Consider the following 26719-nt stretch of genomic DNA (forward strand, 5'->3'; position numbering starts at 1 on the left):
GCTTTTTTTTTATACAGTTTTTAGTTGTTCCTGAAAAGTTTCACTTTTTGACTTATGTTTTTTAGTCTGCCAGCCCTAGAAATAGTCTATGGGAACTGATTATTAATTAGATTATACACCACACGTGGAAATGCGAATCGATGCTTCCGTTATCGCGCTAGACAACAATCGGACTGAAACGAATTATTGCATTACAATTGTCGCATCATAATGCATACGTTACATTTTGCCATTATAATTGTAAAATTGTGTCTGGCTCGCCCATACCTTCGTGACCATCGACGACCTACTTAGGGTTATGAGTATCCTTCCCGACGATCAAACACGTATTATATTTATACATACTAGATTACTTCGAAAGGTTTTGTATCGTTTACTCGTATACTTAAATTCATTTTTCCTTGTTTCAGAGAGCTACTTTGGCGGAAAAGGAGGTCACCACTCTCAAGGAACAACTAGCAACGACCAGTCCTACGCCCTTACAAGCCACGATACCTCCCAAGACGAATGGCTCTCTCATAGACTCCAGAAGAGAGTTAGACAAGTTTAGTTCAGACATAAAGGAGGAAAAGAGAAGATTGCCCGACATTGATGAAGATATAGAGCAGAAGATAGAAATGGCAGCCACAGCACGAAGTAATAGCAACTCGGCGAGGAGTAGTCCTGTCGTAAATACGGGAACAAATTTAGAAAATGAACTGGCTGCGAAAGAGAAAGAGGTATGTTACATTGATTTTTATAACATAAAGTAAGTTACAAATCGTCATAGCGATATACGAAAGTTATAAAAAGGAAATGTTTTGTTTCATAGATCGACCTCAATTCTCTTAATAAATTGAAATCATTCGACGACATTATTAATCGCATTCAATAGTCAGAAGCGATGATATTGAATAAAAATACGATAATAACGACTTCCCGTATGAAAAAGATGAATTGTTTCTATGAGGTCACCCGGTTAACTGGATAGAAAATTACAGTTAAAGGATGCAATAGCCTTGCGCTCAACTGGCTGCGCCCGCGCAGGCCATCTCGTATCGAATGTAACGTACGATCAATAAATCAATTACATGTGCGGGGGCACCGCTGAATTGAATTTGACAGTCCGTTTGATCTAGGGACGGCACTTTATCGATAAATTATTTCAACTTACTACCGTTCGTTTAAATAGTGATGGCTGCTCATTTGTTTAGTCGAGATCCAAATTGTACTGAGCATCTGCCATATTTTCTGGTGCAATTTTTTTCAATTCCTTAATTTGATTGCTCAGCTAGTGATGTTATGTGTGGTCGTTTATAATTAAATACATTTTTATCGATATTTTATCGATGATCGTCCCTGGTAACCACTAGTGAAGGAGAACAGGATACATTTAATGGAATGATTGATCGGCACCGAACGGTCGGTAATCCTTGCACTACATAAATATCACCCGCGTATAACCGACCTCATTGTTTGAACTAGTAATTAGTTAACAATGTTAATAGTAACATTAATAAAAAATATTTTATATGTAGAAACGTGGCAAGCTGATTCAACACCATTTTGTTAAATTGTTCGGCTGAGTGTTAATGTTGTGATTTTTATTGTTTTTATCAACTAATAAATAATACGAATCCTGAATATTAAGAAGACTGCGTATAGGTACCTACTGTGATGTAGCCAGTATCTTTTTTACCATGAAGACCAATCTTTTGACTCGTTTCAAGTTCAAATTCGACTAGCAACTTAACAGCTAAAAACTTAAATTCCTTCTAGGCCAATTTGGTAAATATTTAATGAAAATTTATACAAAAACAATATTTTTGAGGCCCAGCACGCGCACGCTCAAATACATTTTATAGTCAATTTATTTACCAAATATCATTGAAACGATCAATCAAAATTATCGATCAAGTACCAGCATTAGAAGCGTGAAGTGATATGGCAGTAAAACCAATTCAGCTGTTTTATTGAGAGTGGGACACATCGCCCACGCTCATATCCGCTCAATACTAATAGCTGATAAACTTTACTAGTTCAAAACATGCTACTGTCAAATGAACAGAGCCGTAGCATTGTTAACTGACAACTAATGTGATAGGATGATTCCAATAAGATTTTCAAACAGCTACTGTTAGTTAGATTCAAGACAACGAGGTTCGGAGGCGAGTATTTTTCTATTATTATTATCATTTTCTATACTCTCTGTCCGAAGCTACTATAAAAATGATAAAACCTCGCTCTTTTAATACACGTAGACCTTTTAATGAAGTAGCTAATTCAATCAACATCGCTCACAAAAACATAGAAAACCCACGAATTTCTGATGATGGACGAAACAGCTGCTTCAATTAGTGAAAATGTTTTACATCCATCAAATATCCCAAAAAAGATTAATTATCAATAAGTGGGCAGCATTCAGACAACACGCACGCTGCATAAAGGGCATGTAAATAGACAAAAACATCGAATTTTCATTCAACTTATCAGAGTGCAGCGGAGTGAAAGAACTTGGTGCATCAGAATCCTTCACGTATTCACGGTACCTCATTGAATCACCGAAACCTGCATTTATAGTGAATTGGGGGCTTTTAGTATTTCTGAATACGCCAGAGTAATAAACGGAAAATACATAATATGAAATTTCAGTTGATTGAATCCAAGTTTTTCATTTTGTAATTTAAAGTAACATTTACTGTTACCTGCAATTTTAAAATTATAAATACTTACTTAAAGCAAGAAGAAAATAATAAAAAAATCTAAATCAATACTATTTCAGACATTACGCCTGGATCTAAACTAAATTATATACGGCCGTGACAGCAATTAGCATCAGAACAAATCCATAATAAATAACAATACAAGGTATTCGTCAAAAATTCGCACTTGTAAAATACAAATTAGTTTACCGCGACGAATTTGTTTCACAAACATAGCCCCGACTTCTCTTTGACTTTTTTCTTTCGCCTCGAGTTCACTTGTTTTTAATTAAGTTAGTAGAGAAGGGTTAAATATTATTTCTTTTTGATGACAACCGATAAACGATCCAGTTCAAAAATAACTTTTCTGATTACGACTTCACCGAATTGCTTTTGATTTAAACTTCGATTTTATTTAACTTTTTCGTCGACGAAAAATTACCCATCTTTTGAACGATTTTACTTTAAAATATCAATCGTTTAACAAATTATCTAAAAGAGTTTTTTTCTATTATACTCTTCTATGAACAGTTCTTAAGACTACTTTTGAATATTGAAAGGCTATCTAGCCTTTCAATGTTCAATGGAAGTCTAAACAGCGAGAAAAACTTTCTCAAGGTTTTCCACGCATAAAGCATTGCTCTTCTAGTAAATAGCTATAAAATCAATCCTCCTAAACAGCATAGCAGCAGCTGTCATAATAGTTAAGACTAGGACGCGTCGTCGTAAATGATGTGTATCTTCTGTTGAACATTTCGACGGTTAAATGGAAATACATTAATTAGCACTGGTTATAATACACCTTCAATGACCGCCCGTACTTAAAAACAAAGCAGTAAAGTGTTAATGTCACGCTGCGCTGCTGAGACATGAAAGAGTGGCGAAGCTATTTTTGTCCACACCAAAAGGAAAACACTCGAAATTAGTTTATGACGGCTGTCTGTCGTTCGATTTATTTTAATTTTGTTATTTTTGGTCGTCAAACGCGTTTCACTTAAATAATGTGAGTGTATGTCATGAAATTACTATTTCTTCGCCAGAAGATTGTCATTAAGTATGATGGAAATGACTCTCGGGTATTCCGATTTATTTATAGCCATTTCAATAACCCATCTCGGCTGTAAAGAGAATAAATGAGTTAGCGAAGTGGATCATGCAGCCAATAAGCTCCAAGAAACAAAGACACTTTCATAACGTCCGATGTAAACAGTTTATAAACTAAAATCACAACAACACTTGATATCTGATCACAATTACCTCAAAAGATTTCCTGTCCACATTCAAAATATCGCTTACAGAAATAGAACGCAAAATAAACCAAGTTTAGTGACTGATTGCCTTTGACCTCGCAGACGTCAAACAAGACAAATGCGCCTTTAATCGCAGTCAATCAAAGAGAAAGCAACGGATTCGAAACGTCGGCGTCGACAAGAGATGCAATCAGACCATCAAACGCAACCTATCATCTTTAAAATCGCCACGCACGATAATTTAATAACAAAAAACCTAGCGCACGAAGCCAAAATAGACTCTAACGCCGAGGAGATATGACAGCCAATCTCCAGTGATCCCCGTAATTACACACGAAACATGCGAACGTACATGAAAGCAAATGTCAAACTCCCATATTTATTTCCAAGTATTGAATGCTGGGGCCGGGATTCTTAGAAAATGCAACGTAAACATCATAGTGTCGATGATGAAAGCGATGGGATTCTTTGTACGCGATGCTGATTAGACTAATTTTAACCGCGTCGCCCGAAACACGGCAATTTATCCATCCCGTGACAATATTGCGTGAGTCATGTCGATTGTACTTTATTTATCTCCTATTGGAATTCTGTAATGACCTGTAATTGTAATTTGGGTTTTTTGTGTAGGTATGTGTTTTTTCTTGTACTGAATCATATTAAAGTGGCCACCTCCGTTCGAATTCTAATGTGGAATATTCTTATTGGATATTGTGTAAACTATTATGTGATGTAAACTATTTCTACGATTGTTATTATTATCCTAGATTCGATTTTATGGTAACCTCGTTTTATTCTTGATAGATATAGACATCTCCGGAAGTCCGGAATCTGTGTAAACTACAATATCTTCATCAATTAGCCAATCAGGGTATTACTGTGGTCAGTTTATTTACAATGTCACTTTTCTAATCAAAAAACTTTATTGAATAACTTCAATAATTAATTATAATTATTTAATATTTATTTACGGTGATTTACTACAAAAATAATTGACTAAAATAAAATTAAAACTAACATGTTTCGTTCCGGTTTATTTATATACTCGGAGCGTCAATATTCAGAAGCCGCCTCGATAGATTCATAGCAGCCGACATCAAAGGCTCGTCATTAATCATAACTCGCATCAATCGCCGGTGAAACGTTTGGTTTTTATTGTAAATCAGTATTTAAAAAAAGCGTCAGCGCTGGCGCATGAATCAAACGCGCGCCGCGAGACGTCAACGTGTGCAATAAATTTGTATTATGTAAACAAAGATGGACCGATTAGACCACCCTGCGGCACACCTGTTTCTTCTATTAATGAGACACGTGAAGACGTCGATGCTATCGACTGCAAGCACCACGACACCGGCTGCAAACGGACTGGCTGTAAATCAGTTCATATGACGCGTTACGAAAAACCGCCGCAATCATCTGACTCACTTCGAGACAGATAACAGATCAAACGAACGCCATGCAAATTATCCGTGGAACTTCGTTTTTAATTTGCCAAACCCAGGTACGTAACGCCTAAACAGTTACACTTCCTACGAAGTGATATTTACTACGTCTAGTGTCTGGCTTGCATCTTTTATGATCGTCAACAGTTACATATTTAATGTTCGATGTTTATCAACATTTCTTTCTTATGCAGGTTTTAGTGGAGCAATAAATTATTTATCTTCAAAGACTTTCTTATTTCGAATTTTTATTTCTATTACACCGTAATTTTCGGTCTTACAACTGACGTCACCGGTGTCGTTAATTTGAAAACGTTCTGAAACTTGCTCGATACTATATTTAAATTCAAGAAAATTTTCTTGAAACAAAAACAAATAATGATAAATGTGTAATAAAAATTTCGTCGAAGATAGATTAAGGCCTATGCAAATGTTTCAATGATATCATTAAATTCTCTATCCATTCTATTAGTCACGAGTTTACATAAGTTAGTCAGTCTTAATAATCTGTAAGTGACACATCGTACCAAAATGACATGTTGGAAGATTTCAGAAACAAGTATTTATGTGCAGATGAGTGCAAATTAGATGCGTTAAATATGAACTGGAAATATATAACAAGACATTATTAAGACTTGTTTTACTTAATCAAAAAGATTGCTTCTAGTTTATCTTTCACAATTAAAATAAAAAGTATGCTGATATGAATCATACTAACTGCGACTTAGCCTTATTTGAAGTCTAGTCTATTCAAACCAGATATCAGACCGTTTCTAGTTTTACTATCATTACCACTCTTAGATCGCAAGGAAACTGTCTTGAATCTTCCATCTTCAATCGATGATAGTAAACAAATCGAACTAATTGCTATCGAATGTGATAGTGTACTTGAAGTACTCAGTGACAGGGTCGAGTTTGGCTTGGGTATAAATCACCAGTCGTGTGTCGAGACGCGTTAGTACGGCGAGCAACACGTGTACAGAATATGTCAATTCATTATAAACTTTGTGTAGCGTGCAAGATGATTTGTGACATATTATCGGTATAATGCCCTATCTGTTTCTATGTAGCTATTAACGGGGGTATTGTGTGATCGTCTGAGTTCTAAGTAATTGAACAATTTGGTGCCTCAACATAATGTCATATTGATTTGTTTTGCGTTATCTGTTTATGTGATAATGTTTCGTTATAAATATTGTTTGTATCATTTTTTATATCATGTTTGTACTTTACTATAAAACCGAAAAGGTTTTTTTTTACATATTTTGCTATGGATTCTATTTCAATATTTTTCAAAGTTACCATTCGAAATGTTTTTGTCGTTACGAAGATTTGTATTATAATTAATGCCCGAATCAATCAAATCAAACTTTGTACCCCCCGTTTCTATTACTGAATGGCGGAACATTTTTCTTGGCACCCCCAAACCCCGAGACAATAGGGATGGTTATTAATATTCCGATATAAAAAACATCGGTCCTAAACAATAGGTTCCGTTAATTTACTCATTAAGGATTCAGCGGAACGCCGAGGGGGTGGAACGGTTGAACAGTTGCAAATTTCGAAATAATACAATTCAATAATACATTTTTTAAGTACAAAGGTATTCATAATTTCAGGTAATAACTTCCTAATTCTAATAATATAAAGGATACAAATACTTTACGATATTACTGATGAAAAATATAAACGACACGCAATCGCATTTAATACACATAATATAAAGAATAATATAATATTATTATTTTTCGGTTTGGAGACACGATATACACGACGAAAGATAAGAATCATAATATGAAACATAATAACAATGAAATATTACATTTAAATTAAATAGAACACACCTTTAGGTACACTTTCTAACCGTAATATTATTTTGATACGATTTTCTAGATACGCTGACCTAAATTAATTTCAATGCTCGCGAGCTTTTATGAGTTTTTGTGGAACACTGACAATATGCTGAGGAGGATAAATCTTATTTATGAATACTATAGCACCGGACAAATGGAAACGATATTTTCGATATACAATGACAAAATGGATTGACCACGTGGCGTAGGGTGCGGACTGGTTACACCGGTTTTTTAACAATCGCCGATTCAATCGAATTTAACACAGTCACTCGCGACCAAATCTGCAATCAATAGTAGGTCTTATAGGTTAGGCCGAGGAATTATAATAGCGTTGTACGATTACACGTTATTATCTGAATAAAATTAATTGAGACTGTCCAGCTGCTGATCGGTACCGATCTGTATTGATCACAGAAGTCGTCGTCCAACTGGACTTTTTAGGGTGCATTTGTAAAACAACAAACGGATTCTGCTGCACTATATTTTACAAGCTGTCCGCAAATTTTCACCCGGAATAATTCAATTAAATTGAATATTTGTTAAAACAAAGGCGTCAAAAGAAATGTCTCGCATAAATTATTTCCTTTTTTTTTCAAGCTTCACTTCATTGTTCAAGATATCGTTAATATTAATTTTTTGACACGGAAACAAACGGATTATAATGTTCGCTTTATTCAGCGCTTTGTTATTGTAATGATTGCTTCAATACTTGGGATTCTGATGCAGAAGGCTTTCGCTGTGTTGGTGTTCGCGATTTAAATAAATAAATAAGTTATTGCTTGGCTGCATTTAAGTTTTGGTGTATTATTCTTCGACTTCTTAAAGACATTTCTTTTTATTTTTACTTCGTCATTCTGAAGTATGGATTTTAGGCAAAGTTTTCACTTTAGTGTAGCATTACACGTTGAAGTTACCTTTTGAACTACGGAATCTTTGCTCATCATTTTTGCTGATTCGCAAAGATTAAAACTACGCACTTTATGGACACGTATTTTGGTACACGTATTTGTTTTGATAATTCGTTTCCGTGTGTGATGTAACGTTATCGTGAACCCAAACCAATCACATCGATACATCAGAGATGTCAATGTCCGGTGTTATCTGTCGGGTCAAATGTTTACTTTTTTACATTACTTAGATGAAATATCAATTGTTTTTGTACAAATTCATTGACTCTCAAAATTTTTTATAAAAAAACACTGTAAAGTTGACAGTTAATTAGTACTACATAAGGCAGCGCATAGTTTACTTCATTTTCTAATATACGTAGGAGCTCTAAACAACTTTTCAGTTTAAGGTAACATACGTATGGTTAGGTACCTATATTTGACAACCAGCAAAAAATTATTTACTTACTAAATATACCACGTAAGTAACCAAGATCTCTGTAATTAATGCAAACATTTCTCATGCCAGATTCATATCTCGTTTCCTTATTTAATAATATGTACTTAATTGTAGAACTCGAATGAGAAGTTTGAGAACCAGAGGCCGATCGATTCCTACACGTGTAAGGAACTTATCTGATATTGTTTATTATTTTATTTTCGGTGATGCGATGAACTTTTTCGCACATGATATTTTAGCAATTGACTTATTGACATTTGATTATAGACGACAACAGGGAAGCGATTTTATTTTCAACAGTAATTACTAGGGAGCTCACGAGTCCAATCAACATTGATAGTATTGGTGCTTAATGTTTATTGCGTATAGAAGAAAATAACATACGTCCTTCGCTAAGACATTAAGCGATTAACCTAAAATCGTTAAGTTATCATCGATCAATTCTATACCTTGGATCAAAAAGGGTAGGGCCGTTTTTCGATTGTCATCGCTGCTAATCGCATCTCAACGAGAAACAATGTCAATCAAATAACATTTCTATGTTGTTGGCATCAGATGTTCAATTGTTTATTTGGAATGTAAATCATTACGGCTCTACATCTGTAACTATAGGATAGTTCCCAAGGGACAGCAGAATCTATCTAATGGTTTGTCGTTAAATTAATGCCAGAATTTATGACAATCGAAATTAGTCGAGCACGGCTGAGCCTTCGACTGTGTTACACAAACTGAGGCACAATAGTCACAATGTTGATGTTTCAGTCAATCGGCTCTACCTGTCTTGCTTTCTCTCCTGCTTTGTTACTCTTAATTTCTTATTTATTGTTATAAAACATAAGTAAACTGTTTTTTTCACAGATCATAATTTTTTAACTAAAAATCTTTTACGACCACAAACTTCATTATTTTAGTACTGGTATAACGTTGCTTGTCTCCACGAAATTTCGTAGCTAAGGTTTGCATGTACAAGGCGAGATTTTTACTTGTAAAGTGATACTCATACTTAACAAAAAGTTACATAGCGAACGCAATATAATTAAATTATGAAAGCCTTATAAAAGTTGGAACTCGACAATACGACTCGAGCGTTGTTTGTTTTTGATACAAACGGTTTGTCGCAAACAAATAAATATCGAGACCCCGATAATTGAGAGGGGACTTTAATACCTTCGATTATTTATTTAAGACTTTCGCCACCTGAGGCTTTAGACAAAAAACAAGTATCAATTAATTATACCTCAAACGCGGGACTCTCGTCCGAATCGAACGCTTATTGCCATGTCGCTTAGATATAAATTTGTGAATTCTAATAACCGCCAAAGGATTTGATCTGGATACTGTGGGAAAAATTAAAAGGGAAATAAATAAAATCTCTCAAAGAGAATCGACTTTAATTTGGTGTTTATTGCACGTTTCAGGTTTAGGAATTTTGTTTACGTACATTTTTACATTTGCACTCTCCGCGTTTGTTTTACCTCCGTAATACGATTTGATGCATATGAATTTTATGTCCATTTCTGTCATCTCATTATTGAGTTTTCGAGCAGAGAGTTCAGCTCTTTGGTCTCTTTTGAAATATTACGTGCCGCTTTTGCGCTCTTGTCGATCCACAACGTAGAAAGAAACATACAAGGAGTAAAAAATATACCACATCTATTTACATACGCTTAAAGAAGGACTAAAAGAGACATCCAATAATGACGAAATAGATGGTCCCGGTAGAACACAGGCCGAGGAGAGCGGGGAACCGATACACAATTAAAGGAAAACAAGGACTTGTAAGTACTAATGCTAAGACGAATGTTGCGGAAAATCGAAGCACCCCCATCCCCCCAGTCTGTAGGGACGCCTGATTTACGATACACCCGAACGGGGTGGTTTTTTATTTTTAATTCCTTTTGTTTATAAGTGCCACTATATTAAAACATATTTTAATAACAGAGAACGATAATACTACAATTGTTATAAAAATTTGGGCTTTGACTAGCAAAAAGTTTGAACCATATTTTAATAATCGAGAACTCGGAACATTACTTCTAAAATTTGTGATCGAGACCGATGGTTATAATAATACAACTGATAAAAATTGCGCTTCGAGCAGATAGCTCATCAGATCAGATCGTATGTTTTTATTAATTTCAATCAACTCTTAATTGCAAATAAATTTCATCATATTATGAATATTCGGGAAGTCATATTTGAAGTCGATCACCCTTCAGATTGACGGTTTCTTTCTTTAATTGATAATTCTTCCGATCCCCCGCTCTGCTGGAATAATACAATTAATTCCCTCATGTCAGATGCCACTTGTACATCTCAAGATGCAAAACTTCTTAAGTACCATGTAGAATGAAATTTCCTTTTGTTTTTCTCTGTTTTTCTTTTTTTTACCGACGATGATATTTCTATACGACATTTTGATTGGTTTTGCGCGGCTATTGAACCTTTTATCTTTATGCCTAGTCTTACTTTTATTTAATTTTTAATATATGGAATAGTAACTCTGTGTTTTCATTACATCAACTATGTAGTTTTATCAATCTGAGATCAGTGATACCTCTACATGTAAAAACTTCTACCTTTTAAATTAAAAGATACTTAATCTTTCATCGATTAAACAAATAGAGTATTTTTTTCGGTTCAAGTAAGTTCATTCTCATATTGTAAATAGTATATTTATTAGAAATATTATCTAGTTTTAATAGACGGATAATAGCGCGGTCGGTGAGCAGGGCTCTCTACAGACGTGTCGTGTTCACCCTTGATACTGGAGACTTGTTGTAATTGCTTTCTCCTTTCGAACCTCCTCTTTTGTTCTGATGCCCGCGTCACCGCGTACAAGATAACAAACACGCTACAACACAAACTTTACGAGTGCCAATTCTCCTATCGATTTTTTTATATCCATATTCCATATTATTATTCCAAATACGAAAGTGGGTCTCTTTCTCGGTCTGTGGTTCTGGTAGGATCAACTTTCGGACCTGGAAAAGGGCAGGCTTTTATTGTTTGCAACATATTTTATTATTTTGAAACATACTTTATATGAAATGCAACATATTTTATTAAGTATTTTGAAATTCGCAGGGCGAGCGAACCGAGCCCTAGTATATATATACCACAACCTGAGCACTTTTGTGGTACACTTTACCGAAAAACTATGACGCCTATTGATTTGTGCTTTAGCACAGTAATTTTTATTTATTTCATAGATGTGTTATCATCGGTCAGTCAAGGTTTGGTTACTATTAAAATATTAAAATAACTGCCTTAAAGATTGTTACGAAAACGGCGCGAGCCCTCACGAATCGGCTATTAGCTAGTTAGTAATAATTTTCCTTTTTGTTCCAGGTAAGCCATCCATCAAAATCGAGCTCAACAGTGTGAATTGTCGACAAAACTCGTGGTAAACAATTAATTTTAAGTATTATTCTAATTGTAATCAGAAGCACTCAACGGGCATCGCGCTTAATGGCTCGAATTTGTCAATATCCCCGATTGTATTAATCACACGCCATTAATACAGATAATCTTCGAACGTCAAAACATTACTCGAATCGCGTGACTATTAAAAGGTTCGATTTTTAAACGGCTCTCGCGCTATCGGCTGTCACATTACACAGATAAATCTTTAAATGCGACTCCCAAAATGGCTGCCGTTCTATTCCATTTTTAAATTAATTTATTCAGTAAATGCTAAACGTCACAGGTTATTACTCGTAATTAAAGCCACCTATTATACAAAAGAGTTATGAAATTTTAGAAAGCAACATAATCGTAGGAATATAAGTTTTTATTGTTACAACTTCCCAAAAGACGCGTCCCGCCGACGCTCTATCGAATCGCACTGGAACTCATTCCCAGTTTCCGAATCATAAACTGTCAATAAAAGAAAACGTAAAACGACTTCCATCTGCATATTCCGGCTATTAAAACGAAAAAAATAGTATTTAGCAGCGACTTAATAACCCGTTGAGAGCGCGAGCGTGTTCTTGTGCTACTATCGATTTTGCATTATTTTGTGCTGTCATTAATAATTTTAATTAATTACCGAATGCGAGGGTGTGTTTATAGAGTTGGCTATTGTCAGTACATCGTGCGAATGATTTATGCGTAGGCGGTACGCGCTTAGAATTATCTCCAAGACGGATAATTGATTTTTGATGATGTTTTATATCGATGCGAGTATGAGAAGCAACGAAATTTGCCAGACAATCAGTTTTTGATTTTGGAAATCTTAATATGTTTTAAGTAATTTGATATTAGAAAGTTTTTTATTGTCTAATAAAAGTGCTGCCAAAATGCAATTATAAAATTATAGCACCGTTATCTAGGCGAAATAAGTATATTATAAATCAGGGCGGGGCGCACTCCTTCATAGACATAAATACTGCGATGCGGGCTAGGTACAAAGAAGATAACGATCACTAATTGCACTGCCGAAAAGCGAGACGGTAAACGAAAATTTGAGTGTGAAAACTACAGACAATTCCGTGTCAAATACAACGCGCCCCGGTCACGCCACACGCGAGCGCCAAGTCGCCGGATTTGGTCGCCGCGACTTTTCTGTAGACGTTCTGCAAACGATGTAAAAGACCATGGATGAAGGTTAGGTCGAGCCACGTATTCCTTACGTCTTGAGAATTGAAGATGCCTTATAAATTACTGTAAGATAACTCCTACGTAGTTACCTACTTATATACATATAGTTATTTTCTTGCTACGAACTCATTTATTGAGTAAAGTTATTAGTTACAACTTTGAAATTGTGCGTAGATCTTATATCCATAAGGATATATACTCATATAAGAGCTACATATAGAAATGTGTCTCATTTTCTAGATGCAAGCGACTTGTTTCAAGCGACTCTATATTTCTAGTTCTAAACACAAGAGTCGTGCTTACCAAACCGACTTCAGAAAGACAAGCAAACACTGTGTCAATTGTTATTTCAAAAGGTAGTAAATAATATTTACCGCTGTTTTAGGCTGGAACATCGCATGCCATAGTACAATGAAGCGAAATGACAACCCCTGATTTGCGCTTTGTTTTTTGCAAGTATAATTTTATAGCCCATACAAAAGGGCCCCAAGTGTTTTTGTCTTAATTCTATGATATATTTTTTCTAATTAATTACCGAAATTGTCTTCTGATAAATCTAATGATAATCCCATATTATCATAAGATTTATCAAAAGACAAAATCCATCTGATTCATGATATAAGAAAAAGTAGGATGCTTAATTAGATTTTAAAAACGTGCAACGGTCTAGTAAACAAAACATCTCTTTGAAAATGTTGCCAGTAAAATTTTAAAACCTCCAAAAATTCATCAAGGGTAATAAGAATTCGTGTATCGAACGAAAGGGCCGATGGACCGCCTTATATACATTTGATATTATCAATGCCACCCCTTGCAATATTTTAACAACCCTTCCACGATCGCACCCTTAGCATCAAGTGAGATCAATCGAAGTCCTGTCCACCCTCTATTAGTTATCCCAAATTTTATATATAAATGTTATTGTACATACACGGAAAATTCACATCTATTTTTTATGTAAAAATGTTCAACGCAAATTACATCTTAAAGTAACTAACCTAACCTAACAGACACCTTAGAACAATAATGTACTAAACGATGAACGCTAAACTTCTTCTGCTACCTTTTCCGCGACTATCGTCAAGTTAGTCTATGTAAAGAAGACACAATTTCCTCTGAGAGTATACTTGCAATTCAAGGCTCTGTGCCGCGGGCCATTCCCTAAACTTTCATTAGCAAGTCTCTACTACATTCGCAGTGATCATTCTCTTTCGATTCTTCACTAGCATTTTCATTAATTGGACTCTCAAAACTGTTCAAAACATCACATACACTAATGTCTCTAAAATCCGTGTCCCCATCAGGGGCAGATTTTGTAATTGTTTGTGTGCGTATTGACACAAAGATGCATTCGATAGGGTTCGATCGGGATTTTTGAACGCCCCCATCTCAAATTTAGTCCCCAGAGTCTACTCCCTAGTAAATACAGTATATAGCTTATTACGATTGAATTATTTATGCACATTAAATATACTGAGTATACATAACTAATGTAATTTATTTCAACTTATGTAACATGGTCAAAAATAGAGTTGGAAGTTTTTTAAGTAATATGTAGTACCTACAAACTGGTACTTATTTTACATTCGTAAGAATCTAATACGATTAAGAAACAACTTGAAAGAATACTCATAAAAGTAGCCATTTGCTTTGTCCACATTGTGCCTTTTTCTGTTCGTCAAGGGCATGCGTTATAACGCAGTCAACAGCGAACGTGAGGCATGCCCACGACGCATGCCCTCTGACCGTATCCAAAACTTCAAAAATAACAATGATGGCGTTGCGTTCGTTGACGCATTCAATTATTTAATGCGCCAAAATGAAAGTTGAATGAAAGAAGATGGCGAAAATTGAAGACGAAAGCGCAAAGTGTGGACATAGCTATAGTCATATATCAGATAGTGACGAATTTGAAACCGATAGTCAGACGAATTTAAACAGTGTGGAACAAGACAAGAGTTTGCATCATAAAGCATTACAATTAATTATCAAATTAAAAATTACATAAAATTTTCAAACAGAACACTTATTAAATATCAGAAACATCAAACAGAAACATCGTAACGAGCCATAGACAAAACATCTCGCGCAGACCCGAAAATAAAAACAAAGGTATTTCTGGCACGCAATACCTCAAACGAATCGAACGTACAATCATAATCACACAGCCTCGGCATAACCCTTGCGTATGGAATTAACCCTTTGGTAGGTGAACAACCCTGTTAAAAAGGACCCTTCTTGAAACACGCCAAATCATAAACTTTCGTGTTACGCAAATATTTTATTTAAATTTTCAATATTTTATTACGGATACGTGAAACTCATGCATAAATATTATCTATAGTGTTATGTTTCAAAATATTATAATGATAAGTAAGTCATAAAAATGTAATTGTAAAACAAAAACAATAAATTGTTCTGAAATTTATTTCATATAAATGTCTAAAGAGTCCAAAAATATACTTTTTATAGGTATATTAATAGGTATAGCTTACAAGTGAGTATGTAAAATTATATCATAATATGATTTATATTCGACTATGCAATAGATTCAGTTTTTAGTGCAGTTTAACTGTACACAACTATTTTTTCAATTGGAATAAAATTTTGTTTTCAACCTTTTACCTGCTTGAAATAAAAGTACCTTAATAGATTAAAAAAATGAAGTATGTTTGTGGAATTTGTCTTGTACATTTTCTTGTAACCGTGTATGGGTGAATTATAGTCTACTCAACGCTACCTCTCGTCACTTGGAGCGGGGAACTCGTAGGCGACACAACGCATGATATCGAATATTCATATCTCGCTACTTTTTATGCAAAAACTTGTTCATTAAAAATGTGGATCAAAGCCAAGTTTCTCAAACACAAAATATAATAAACTGTTTTATGTTTTACGAACGTATCGTTTTAAATACTGAAGATGTTAGGAGAGGAATCCGTAACAAAAATTACGGCTATTATGTCATTTGAAATAACTTCTGCACTAAATTTTAATTAATTTGCAGTTTATAATTCATTAATACTAATCAAAACAAATGAATTACAACAATTTATTATGTGGCACTAAAAGCTTTAGGAAGCTATGTTTTGTTTTTTAGGAGTGGATGCAAAGATTTGTAACAATGTTTTAAGTTCTGTTCGGGCGGTCCTATCTCTCGTACTTAAGTTCTGCTGCAGGGATGTCAAATGTAATTATTGTAATTTGGAATGTCATCTGTCAAGGGCGTCTGATTGCTGTCTAGGGCCGCGTGACAAATTAAATGCTAACCATATCGATGGGGTAACTGGATTTAGATCATTATGTTAATGCGAACTTAAAATAAAAACTACCCCCGAAATACCCATAATATTTTCGACAAATAACTTCGATAAAAATGATAATAATATAGTCAATAAACGATTTGCTAGATACAAAAATATTAACTTGACTTGATATAAAAATAGTTATTTAGGTTAATAAGTACAAGCAAGCTAGTATTGGCTATAAATAGGATTCGTCAACATTCCACTGACAAAATAAATCTGCCAGCCCTAGAGTCGAGACGTTTGACTTTGACAGCCTATTAATGATGGCCGATGGCACGGTTTCATAGACAACAGCGCCACCTATTCCTCTCGCTTGCCAATTCGATTCCACCGGGCGTCAATCAAACCAGAATAGATTTTTGGACTCGTTCTGTTTACCATTCATTTATAATTATCACTTTGGACATGACATGTGACAGAACAGTTGTTAGTTAAATCAAAAATGTATTATTAATAGCTACAACACTATTGAAACTTGACACTGGTTGACAATCAAAGTTGCCAATCATGAAAGAAAAAATAATGATTATCGAAAGTTTTTAGATCACTCACAAAGTTACTGGACTAGGTATACTATAACTACTGTTTAAATTAACATAGATGCCCGTCATAAATATTATTTTCTATGTAATATGTCAAAACATAAAATTTACACCGAAGTGAAATAATTGAAACAAAAGAGTCCTGTACATGATAGCTCGTAGGTAAATTAATTTGGGAGCTGGCAAACAAAAAACAAATGGATCTTTGAAAACAAAAGACACGAATTTTATGAAAGGAAACCTCACATCCTCGAATATAGCTCATTAATTATTCTGTGCCATCAAGCGAATACGCGAATCAGTCGTATTTATAATAACGGATAATAATACGATGTATTGTGGAAATGGAACGATTTGTCGCTCGCTTTAAATTATATTTCACATTTCAATTATACGCCAGCTTCTATTAATTTTTTGTAGTAGTCAATATTGTTCATGATATTTATATCTTGTTATTGTGTCTAGTATTTAAAGTTTGACGTGCATTTTAAAAGCTACTACATCTACTTCCTTTATATCATCATCACCTATGCTGGAATTCAAATTAATAATTATATTTTGCTCCCCAACAATAGATATACGTGTCTAGTGTCGCCTCCAATTTCGTTTCTACCATTTATTAAAGGATCCCACTTAACAAAGCTTATGCATATTTATAATCTAAATATGTATATCTAATATTTTGTCTGTCTGTGTGCGGTGCCTTAATAACAGATATTCAATCAAAATCAACCCCTTCCCGGCCCGATATCTTTTGCCCGATACGTCTCCCCATTTTGTTTTGTGATGACTATAGATATGGTTATAGGGTTTCTTTAATCAAATACACCGCATATTCGCTGATCATAAATTTATAACCCTACATAAATTTTATACATGCTAGTTTTGAGAATCACAAATAAATAGAGATAATAACAAAATTAAATCTATTGTTTGACATAAGCAACAGAATTAAGTTATTTTTAATTGGCACATGTTACAGAAATCCTAGTTTGACAGATCGTAATTGGCCAAGATAGATGGTGAAAGTGTAAAGAAATTTTTATACTCGTACAATAGCAAAATATTTAATGAAAAATTAATTGATCCTTTCATCGTCTTGACGAGAACACTAATATGATTAATCACTTTAGGATTAGAGTATATACGGCTGTGCTCTATTTTTCACGTGAGAAAACAATTCAACTTCTATTTTTTTACGAATAGAAGTTGAGTTTAAAAATATCTCAACAAAACCAAAACGTTAACCGCAAACTGCACTGTAATTAAAATACGTGTCCATTTTTCTAAAATTTATGAGACGGTTAAGGCATTACAATTAAAACGCCGTTCGGTCCGGTCCAAATAAAAACAAAATTAACCCCGCAAAATCAGTCATCAATAGAAAACAAAAGGCCAGACGTATTAAAAAAAAGGATTTAAATATTATGCATCTGTGAACGAGGGCATTTACTGTATCGCGTGAAGCGGGCGTAAGTCTTGCGGGGGGAGGGGGGAGGCGTCTGGACTCCACCACCATGTTTATGTATAGATATTTAAAATATTCCCTTTGATACGGATGATAATTTCGTTTGCTATTCTAAGCTACGGTCAGCAAAATATGTTTCGCATGTGAAATTTCGGAATAATTTAATTTTATCGCAACATATTGCTGTGGACAGGTTAGAACAATATAGTTATCGATAGAAAACCTTAGTTCACAATTATTATGCCAATCGAGCTTTTTATTTCTTTATTGTGAACAAATTCGCAGCATCCTTAAACAAACTTAGCACATGGCGAAACGGAATCAAAAACAGAAACGTAGAAGCCGAGAACTCGAAAGAGATACAAAAACACAATTGTATTCAGAACGCATCAGTTCAGAAATTAATAACCGTTGACATGGGATTGAAACGAAACAATACATCGACAGAGGCAAAGTGGAGTCGGCAAACTTTTTCCGACTCGCTCGCCAAGTTGTCTTCCCTTTGTTCCTCGCAATCACATGCTATTTTGTAAGGATGCCCGGCCTCTGCCGACTGTACTTTGATTTTCGAATCGCTTTGATTTCAACTTTTAAGCATCTCCTGTTTTGACGTCGAATATTGCATTTCCATGTATGTATTTCGTTAGTTTGGCTAACCAACTTCGCGTATTGGAATTAGTTTAGGAAAATTAAGGATTGTATTTGCAGATCGTACTTTGTAGACCCGAACTTTTCTAATGAAATATTGGAATGAAATGATGGTAACATTTTCAATATGTTTGTATAATAGCAAATAATATGTCACTCTACCTAGAGAATATAGACTAGGTAGGTAGGTTCTAAGAATGATTATACAAAGATTTCTAGATAATGTAGCTTCTGAGTTAGAATAAGAAAAGAAGAAATCTTCGTGGTTGGATTAAGGTGACATAATAAAGTTCAAGAGTAAAAACTCTTTTAAAATATTTGGAACAAACAAAAATACTGGCAACCCGATCGTGCCAATAACACTCATTGTGTTCCACCCTAGTGGGGCAACCCTCCGTAAAAATAATAAATTATTTTAGTTAGTATGCAAATAAGCACAGACCAATATTTTAAGCTACTTCACCCTATCGAAGGACGCTTAGTTGACATTTTTCTAATAATTTTGCTGGTCTTGATAAATGTATCACATTAATTGGAAATGCTATAGTCATCATGATGTATGATAAAAAAATATGATAAGTATGTAACACAAAAAAACAATGAACAATTTAAGTAAAAATTGTACGTAATTAGTCGTTTCAAGAAACTTCTCAAAAGGAAAAAGTAAAAAAAAAAACAAAATGGGGTAAAATTATAAAAATGAAAAAAAAATCACAAGTATCACTGAGTTTTGCCTTCTGACTACCCGTGTACCCTCGATTGTTATCTAAATCTTAGCCATTTACGACGTCTGTGTGAGTTTGTATATGTGTGTGTAACGACGAATCATATTTAATTTGAAGGGTAAAATTTCTCATCGATTTTAATTTTATGCGCGTCCCGTCTCCTAATGTATTATTTGCATTTTATGTAAATAAGTATGCTTGGTTCTCGTCCCGAGGTGCGGTGTCATGAAACTTTATTGTTTTTTTTTTTTCTTAATGTTATCGAGCTGATGAATGGAAAGATTGTTCATTGAATGCATTATATTGTTGTGATTGTTTAACGATAGTGAAGTCGAAACTTTACGAATTTCTGTAAAGAGACCAAAACAGCAAGTCGACATTTTCAATCTCATTTTTTTAATTTTCCAAGATAATATATTTTACATTATTCCTAGTTAACCCTGAACAGATTACGGGGTGTAAAATCATATTTAAAGCATACAACGATGCGGGGAGCAGCTAACTTTTTAAATCGTTTTCGTTGCATATCAATACAAATAAGTACCGCCGCACCTTTCCGACCCCTTTATATTCACCCGCAGAATTAATACCGCCGAGCTTCGTCAAAAATCATTATATTTTATGAGCGGACAAAATAAATGGTGCTTATACGTTGCAGGATGAAAGTTTATATTCAAATTTCACTCAGACTGACGGTCCGGCATCTCCAAGGATCAATTTACATATTTTCACAGGTTTCCACGGCTACGTTTAACGTGACTGTGTGAAGAATTACAAACGTTCCAAATTTTAACGTTCATAAATTATGAGAAGTTTTTGAATTTGGAACGACTCGTTTTTCTTACAGAGTTTTAGATTTTAATAGTTTGCTAGTCTTGCTATTGCTCTTATAATGATATTCTAAGTTTTGTTGTGTTCTGTTATAAAATATTTCTGTTCTACTGAGTATGATTTCGAGGCCGATAAAGTGAAAATCTTCCATGCAATTAAATTAATTTATTTTGTTATGATGTCTTGAAGTTAATCAAAATGATTTTAATTACAATAAAATATTGTTAATTTGGGTTCAGTAAACTTAAAATTACAGTTACTAACCCATTACATTCGTTTAATACAAAAATGGGAAATTTCAAACATTAATTTAGAGATCGTTAGAGCGTAACCAGAACGAAACTACCTAATAATTCTTATGTCATCGAGTGTTACAATTATTATAATTCTTACTGCATGAACAATTCAAAAGTCCACGTGTCGTAGACATAATGTAGCAGACGAGTAGACTTTTTTTTTATGAAATAAGGGGGCAAACGAGCAAACGGGTCATCTGATGGAAAGCAACTTCCGTCGCCCATGGACACTCGCAGCATCAGAAGAGCTGCAGGTGCGTTGCCGAATGCCGCCTTTTAAGAGGGAATAGGGTAATAGGGGAGGGTAGGGATGGGAAGGGAAGGGAATAGAGGAGGGTAGGGAAGGGAATAGGGTAGGGGATTGGGCCTCCGGTAAACTCACTCACTCGGCGAGACACAGCGCAAGCGCTGTTTTACGCCGGTTTTCTGTGAGAACGTGGTATTTCTCCGGTCGAGCCGACCCATTCGTGCCGAAGGATGGCTCTCCCACGTTTAATACAGAATGGTAGTAGTTTAGTAAAATAGTAATTTGAAACACAGTTTTCCAAACACCACATGAGAATAGCGCAAGAGTTATGAAAAGAAAAATATAAAAGACTGCGGATTTATATAGTAGCAGGTATATTATATGAAGAAGCGGGTACGCCATAGACAAAAGGTAACATTTTTAATTACAAAGCCACGCTCCCTCAGACAGACGCAAGAATTATATTCGAACATTCTGTATTTTCTAATTACACGTGTGTTCTTAACAACGAAAATTAATTGTAACACAACCAAACGAATTGCAACTCAAAGAACTCGAATATAAAAACCATGAATTTGAATTTGAACCGCAATAATTTATAGAAGAGACGTGTAAATAATTGAACATAATATATAGTTATTTGAATTTTCTGTTACGTTCGCCGCACTTGCGTTTGAATACCAACAACAACGTACAACAAGAAGGAAATGTACACTGGATCTGTTTCATAACCGCACATTAGATTATTATTATCACTAAATTACCAATGAAATTAAAAGAACTTGAACCTAGAACTTTACAGATATGGACATATACAAAGGATTTTGCTATAACGTCTGTATGGTGCATATATTCATTTATTAGTAAGGAAATTTCTGTCAATCAGTCGATAACTCGATACCAATCAACAATATCTATAAAGTAATAGATTTCCCACAAACACTTTCAAATATTGTTATTAATAGAAAAGTACAATCAATTCCCAGACGTGAATTGAAAGCATTAATGTTTCAAAATTTGATTATCCCATAAAAGACTCGGTCCATAAAACTCTCTAGTTGCTATAGTGTGCTATACCAAATGTACGAATTAGGAACCCTTTTGATCGTCCCCCTCTCCCCACACCCCTCGCGGCCCTTGCCATTCATTTTCATAATAAAATCGTAACAAACGGGGCAGGTAACGAAATATGGAGACCGAACCGAAATTTATGTGAACGCAATCTTATGATTTATCCGCCAAATCTTAAGATATATCTAAAACAAAAGAAAATGAGTACTTAGAGGTATTTGATATGAATTGGTTTTAATATAATTTGATTAACAAATACAATATAATAAAAGATACGCATAAAGTTTTTAATGAAAAACATGAAATTATAGAACAAGGTCATTGTAGCACTACTTTCAACAAAGAAGATGATCTTAACAAAAAAATACTAAACAATAATATTATTGGAATAGCCGTATCCATACTAAGGCGCTCTAGGAAGAGCCCAATCAATCTGTCTGTATGAGATACAAGCTTCTAAAATCTAACTATTGTTTACGAATAGGAAATTTCCATTTGGATTTATTCATTTGTCTAACTATTGTCGGCTGCCTTCTAATTCTGCAGATATCTATAAACTAGCGCGCCCAAACGTTGTTTGCTTAATTATATTATCGGGTTTATGGAATACATTGATTTCGCTTTGCTAATTTTATAAGCGTACCTTCCAGACTAATTTCTATTTCGGTTATTCTCGATTCACAATAATTGAAATTGTTTGCAAGGAATTGACTATTTTTAATATGATAAGACGAAGAAACAAATAAGATCTTAAATTGAGCGTAGCTACTTAATAAAAAAATCCTATATTTGAATACTATTCAAGATCATTAAGAAGAGAATCTCAATAAAATTGGAAAATTCAATTAAGAGGAACAGTAGTCGGATTAAATGCCGAAAAATTTGGTTTACTCTCCGCCATCGTCGTAATAAATTTAACGGCGTTCCGATAAGCATCGACTCGCACAGACATTTTCATAGATATGGCTCAATTAACAATTGGTTTCAATCGTGAAGACGTTCGCGAGTAACAAACTGCCTCCACCGGGGTGGCTCCAGGCAATTTTACTTCTGTTTGGAATATTGCGGTGTCAATTTCGCGTATTGAAGTGAGAATATGAAAAGCGTTCCTTCTCATATTGTATATTAATTTGAGTCGATCGAATCTCATAATGTCACACCCTTTGTAGTTGACGCGATCCGAGTTTTATTACCTTCGCGTTATTGAGAAACGTTACGTTCGAGTAAATTAGACGTTTCTAACGATATTATATTTGTTCTCGGATATAATGAATTTGATACGAGACGTTATGTACGTGGAACAATAAAAATCTTATTCAGGTCACGATAAGATAAAGGAGATTTTTAAATCTGTTAGTATTTAAATTATGGTAATTGTGTTTACGACTACTAGTCAATAAAAGGCTCGTCTACAAATTGAAAACGATGTCACGCAAATACCCGACGTGAGCATAAAGGTATCCACTCGATTCGCAATCACAATTCATAATTTCATTTCTCCACCGAATCAATGAAATTCGCTCTCAAAAATTCTAATCCAAACAAAAGTGCAAATGTTACAAATGAATAAAACAATGTAAATCAAAAAGGTTCAATGAGCAAACATTTGAAAGGCGTAATGAAAATAGCAATAACAAACGCGAGCAAACAACCGCACAATAAAAATGTGTACAAACAATTACAGTATCCAATTGTGGCGTTGAAACGATTATCATATTGAAAAAAACCGCCACCCCACACGAGCGCATTAATATCAATCTATCAATAATCGTCAATACCGTGGCGTGATCAATTGATCGGTGAGTGATAATAAAGAAGCCCCATTTTTTGCTCCCCTCGATTATCGTCTATCGATGATTACCGATCGGTCACGGTTGGCTCTATTTTGATTGCGTACTTGATTTATAATGAACGCGTCTATTGAAACATCTCTATTATGTTACGCTTAAAAAACAATAGTAAGAAGTAAAATATGTAATTATATTAATGTATGCGGTTTTCGAATGACTTTTTACCTGGTTTACGATTAATTTATATTGGCTGAAGTCATTGTAATTTAAATTGTGTGCTAAGTATGCTTTCCTCTGCATGTATGACGTTATATTATGACGTTTAAAGTAGTCTATTACAGAATTGTGTTTTCCAATGATGTAACTTCCTATTCAGTTAGTATTTCTTTGGAACTAGGTACTATGACAAAAAAGCTATCGATTTTTCGACACAACAGTCGTATCCAATTCATATCACTCCAGTCAAATCTTCAGCATTCACTTGTACTTAATTACACTCGACAAATACTATGGGATCTTCGATACGTATACGTATAGAAAAAGGGTGGCGGGGGAGATAGGAATCGTATGTTTTCGGATTAATTCGTTCGTAAAATCGTCTCCGCCGATAAGAATGGCAACTGCTGTGTACTAATTGAATCTACAATTGCGTTGGGATGTCTGATTTCATTAGACGTCGATGTGTGAGTGCTTCGGAAGGGGGGCTAAGAAGACATTGAGAAACAGAACCCTCTAAGTACGCAGGAAGAATTACACGCGCTTAATATGGCGAGTGATAATGTATTGCGTCTCAAAAATATTTCAAAAGAATGATATTCCTTAGTTAGTTGCCTGGAAGAAATTACTAATTAGTAATAAGGCCGCCATTGTGTGTTACCTGTGTTTTAAAAATGTCTTTAATTTTAAATTGTTATAATATGTATGCACAATAAAGAATATTTATCTTATTTATCTTATTTATTTTCTGATACAGAATTTGAAATCATTATTTAAATTCATATTTTGAAACGAAAAATCATTGAACACAACAAAGTAAGGTTTCAAATTAGCTAAGTCTAAAACAAATTGCTAAGTCCTTTAATCGTAGACCCAGCAGATATTATTGACCCTATGTATGGTGATGCAACGCAAAAAAATCAATACCGGTACATTAGAATATTCATAAGGCATTTGAAGTTTCTTCAAAACAACACGGCGGGAGAGAAGATGTGTATTGTTTCAAAATAATGGTATTTATATGCTACATTGGTTTCAAGGGAAATCACTCTCCGAATCGGCCATAACGTCTGTATCAGGCTCCCGTGTCGGAATAACGAAAACATCGTAAGCGCCAATGGGCCTTATACATCTAACGACGTTCTGGAAATAAAGCTCGCTGAATTCGATATTACTTAAGCTCGTATTGAAATTTTGGGAGAAGGGGGGTGTCGAAGATTTGGTAGAATATTAAACATTCACGTTTATTAGTTTGTCCTCGGCGAACGTATTTGGAAGTCTAAACGGGGTAGTTTCGGATGAGGAACTTGGAAAGTGTGTTAACGAGTCCGCCCTTATCCGATATAGTTTGTTCTGCTAATGGGAATTATATTTTGTCGATGTGATTTCAATTATATTTTCAATTAGAAACGTTACAATAAATTCACAAGAAATTCTAATAAAAATTTCTTGCTATAAAAGTGTAAAAATTTTCTTGACCTACTTTTATAAGATTGAATTGAATTATGAGCTGTCTGTCTTTTCTTACAAATACGAAATGAATAGGATTGAATGATCTGATGAACTGATAATTTAATGATGTAATTATCAATATTTGTAATTATCGACCTCCTCAAGACGTCAGGAACGATGAAAATCACCGTTAGAAAATCGGTATCGTGTGATCTACTTTTTATACAGATAAGTAAAGGGACCGCTCCACAAAGGCAGCTATCGGAAGGAAAACGAAAGGGTAATGCGGGCATAAGATGCGCATCGTCACACACGGCCTAATCACGACGTACCCCTGCCACCCTGCCTCCCCAACTTTTGCATATTGCCCAAAGTGCCCACGCTACCCCATCTGGGGTGTATATTTTTGCTGGCAGGATAATTCTTCACCACGTTTGCTCGCGACTCGCCGATTGTTGTTCGATTTTGGATTTTGTTGCTTTATAATAAACTTGTTGTTAATTTTTGCGCCGGCGTAAGACAATATTACGGTGGGATGACTCTTACCCCGTTTGCGTACGACGAATTTTGTGCCACGCGATTTCCGCGTTTATTTGAATGTTGATTAGAGTCTGCTGATTTTCGCTCGCATAACATGGAACTGGGGTGATATGACATTTGAGGGATGCGTCTTAATTTTAAGTGTGTTATCCTCTGGTATTGATTTTTTAATGTGTGGAGATCGTGCGTTTATACTCCATGGTCATGCGTAATGAAAACAAAATATAAATATGCGATTCGAATCGGATGAAATTAACAAAGGTGCAGGACGACCACTTTTTCACGTTTTCAAGTATCGCTGCGCCTAGATCGAGAATTCACTCATTTTGCGTATGACATATGTGGAATACCGAAAGCAGCAGTTGTACACGAGCTATTCGGTCATTAAAAAACCTTGGTTTATTACG

At 34.7% G+C, this 26719-nt stretch overlaps 1 protein-coding gene across 8 annotated transcripts in view; it reads left to right on the forward strand.

The window, feature by feature from the left end:
* LOC121727707 (homeobox protein cut-like) overlaps positions 1–26719 on the forward strand; it is a 118701-nt gene that overhangs the window by 59992 nt on the left and 31990 nt on the right. For all 8 annotated transcript variants that reach the window (XM_042115678.1, XM_042115679.1, XM_042115685.1 and 5 more), the window contains one exon: positions 411–719. In XM_042115678.1, the coding sequence (XP_041971612.1) occupies positions 411–719 (309 nt within the window). The remainder of the gene's footprint in view (positions 1–410; positions 720–26719) is intronic.

Source organism: Aricia agestis, chromosome 6 (assembly GCF_905147365.1).
Source record: "Aricia agestis chromosome 6, ilAriAges1.1, whole genome shotgun sequence".
In the NCBI taxonomy this organism is placed as follows: domain Eukaryota; kingdom Metazoa; phylum Arthropoda; class Insecta; order Lepidoptera; family Lycaenidae; genus Aricia; species Aricia agestis.